The sequence below is a fragment of the Abrus precatorius genome, unplaced genomic scaffold (assembly GCF_003935025.1).
Source record: "Abrus precatorius isolate BTA unplaced genomic scaffold, Abrus_2018 Scaffold4, whole genome shotgun sequence".
Classification (NCBI taxonomy): Eukaryota; Viridiplantae; Streptophyta; class Magnoliopsida; order Fabales; family Fabaceae; genus Abrus; species Abrus precatorius.
In genome coordinates this window covers 14084128-14087186 of record NW_020874384.1, presented here as the reverse complement: position 1 = coordinate 14087186, position 3059 = coordinate 14084128, and the positions used below count along the sequence as shown (strand labels likewise).

Sequence of the window (3059 nt, the reverse complement as noted above, 5' to 3'; positions counted from 1 at the left end):
CCTTTTGTGTAGATTTTTGGGTTGTTGGGCGTTTTGCCCCTTTTCTTAGCAAAAAATAAATAAATTATAAATTAATAATTTAATCATTTAATACTATAAATCTTTTTGAAATACAATCTTAATTAATATATGCATATAATATTTTTTATTAGCTTTGATTAATTGAATATTTAATTCTTATAAATAGAATTAAAGAAAATTTTAAATAATTATTAAATCACAAATAATTACATATTACAGTATCATTTCAACAATAATAAATATTCTAATTTTATAAAGTTATTAAATTTAAACATTGTCCTCCATATTTTTATTTAATAATTAAAATTATTGTATAGTACATGGAAAATCAACCTCAATATAATACGTATTATTTCTTAAATGTGAACGTTCTTAAAACTTTTCTCAATTTTTTTTTTATAATAAGTATATATTTCTTAACAAATAATTTGAAAGTATTTTTATATACTTTTGTTAAAGGTAATTTTGTTCTAATAGGTTGAATACACACAAAATTATCTCTTTCTAAGTATTTAATATATAACTTCTTTTTATTTGTATCAATAAATTTCTTATTTATTTTTATAAATAAATTCAGACTATTGTAATTACAAAGTTAGAGTAACTTCTAATTTATTGTATGCTGTCAACAATTATAAATGTAATTAAATAAAATTATGTTAGGTAAAACACTTTTTAATATGTATAATTAAATGAATATTAAAAAAATAAATAAATTCAGTTGTAGGATGTCGGCAATACTTAATGTTGGTTTTAAAAACTTATATTAAAAACGAGAATAGGCCAAATTCAATTTGAAATTTCAAACTATTCGACCTTTCAATTGTTTGATAAAAACATAATTAACTTATTTATTAACATTAATAATATATATATATATATATATATATAATTTTATATTATATTTTAAAAATATTATAAAATTAAAAAGTCAAATTAATCATAAATTTATATTATATTTACTATATTAATTAGTTAATTATTAAATACCTAGAGAGTGTTTTGCAATTCATAATAATACTACCCAATTCAAAAAAAGAATTGTCTCATGCATATAATACTTATAATTTAGAAGGGGAAAAGTATTAAATAATTTATATGTTATTCAAATTAATTAATATATACTATTTCATTTAATGCTTACTTTGCAGAACAGTAAATTAAAAAAATACCTATAATAAAGCTCTATAAGAAAGGCTGAAAAAGGTTGAATAATTAGTAAAGGGAAGTGATGGCAACAATTGCATGTTATTCATCTCTCTCTCTTTTTTTCCTATCATTATGCCTTCACAACATCGTTCTCACCAACGCTTTCAATGGTGGCTTTGGTGTGGAACTAGTTCATAGAAAATCTCCAAAATCACCATTTTATGGTTCAATCAACCATGTCAACAAAGGTTCTGCACCTAGAAACACACCAGAGATCAGTCTAGGTTGGGATGAATACGAATACTTCTTGTCCTATTCAATTGGCACCCCACCATTCCAAATTTTTGGTTTTTTTGACATAAGCGCTGACATTACATGGATGCAATGCAAGCCTTGTAGTCCTTATGAACAAACCCCTCCTTTATTTGATCCTTTAAAATCTTCAACATACAAAACCCTTCCTTGCTCCTCTACTACATGTACATCTGTGCCAAATACCACCTGCTCTTTGGATTATAAACATATTTGCAATTATTTTAGGGACGATTATATTTCAAGAACACAAGGAGATCTCAGTGTAGACACATTCACACTAAAATCCACCAGTGGAAATCTTATGCAATTTCCTAGAACAGTAATAGGATGTGGGCATGATAATCTTGCAGCATTTGGTGAGGAAATTTCTGGCGTAGTTAGCTTTGGACGTGGACCAACATCCCTTGTATCTCAACTCGATTCCTTAATAGGTGGAAAATTTTCCTATTGTTTAGCGCCAGCGTTCTCACATCCTAACTCCTCAAGCATAATCAAATTTGGAAATGATGCTGTGGTTTCTGGTGAAGGCACTGTCTCAACACCCATATACCAAAAAGACCCAAAAGCCTCTTATTTCGTACACATAGAAGCATTTAGTGTGGGAAAAGAGAGAATAGAGCTTGGAAACTCCACTTTGGGATCCAGTGGAGATGGAAATGCCATAATTGGCACACAAGAGGTCGAAACTTATTTTCCAAATGATGTTTACTCTAAGTTGGCATCAGCAGTGAAACGTGTAGTTAAGTCAAAGCGTGTTAGGATTAGAGATAAACCATCGATTCTTTGCTACGACAGTGGATCTAAACCCCCACAGGTTCCAATAATTACTTTACATTTTAAAGGTGCAGATATCCAATTGAATGCGCTCAACACCTTTGCTCCAGTTGCAAAAAGGATTTATTGCTTGGCTTTCACAAATATTTGTCATAAGAAGCCTTATGCCATTCTTGGGAGCTTGGTTCAACAAAATTTCTTGGTTGGCTTCGACCTACCAAAGAATATTGTCTCCTTTAAGCCCAAAGATTGTGCCAAGTAGACATTGAGTGTAGTTGTTTACTTTAACTCAATCTAATTGACTGAATTAATAATGAAACTTTGTTTTTTTTATTTTTCATTTCACATTAATATTATTGCAAGGAATATATATGATGAGATGATCCATGATATTTATATCGGTAAAAGGACTAAGACTCTGTTTGGATAAATTTTTAAATAATTTTTTATAAAAAAAGTAATATGAATAAAATTTCTTTAACAAATAAAAATTAACTATATAATAAATTAAATGAAACAGTTTTTTTAAAAAAAGTAAGAGAACACAAATTGATATTAATTTTATAAGAAAGTTTTAATTAATTTTTCTTCTTTATTTTTGTCTTTCAGAAATTCTTATTGACAAGTAGTTTCAAATTAAGCCTAAGTTTTTTTCCTAACTGTATTTATTGTTTCTTTTGAGAATTTATGACTAGAACAAAACTAACTCCTTAAACATGTAATTGCATTTAAATAATGGTTGACAATTGTTAGAAGTACTTATTATGTTAGAAGAGATGAACGCACAATAATTTATGTTA

At 27.2% G+C, this 3059-nt stretch overlaps 1 protein-coding gene across 1 annotated transcript; it reads left to right on the top strand.

The window, feature by feature from the left end:
- The first annotated feature begins 1252 nt into the window (after window positions 1–1252).
- On the top strand, window positions 1253–2521 carry LOC113866165 (aspartic proteinase CDR1-like). The gene has a single exon (XM_027501049.1). It carries the CDS (start codon window positions 1253–1255, stop codon window positions 2519–2521), a length of 1269 nt encoding a protein of 422 aa, XP_027356850.1.
- The last annotated feature ends 538 nt before the right edge of the window (window positions 2522–3059 follow it).

Coding starts and splice junctions, on each gene's coding strand:
- LOC113866165 (XM_027501049.1), top strand. CDS start 1,253: ATGGCAACAATTGCATGTTATTCATCTCTCTCTCTTTTTTTCCTATCA.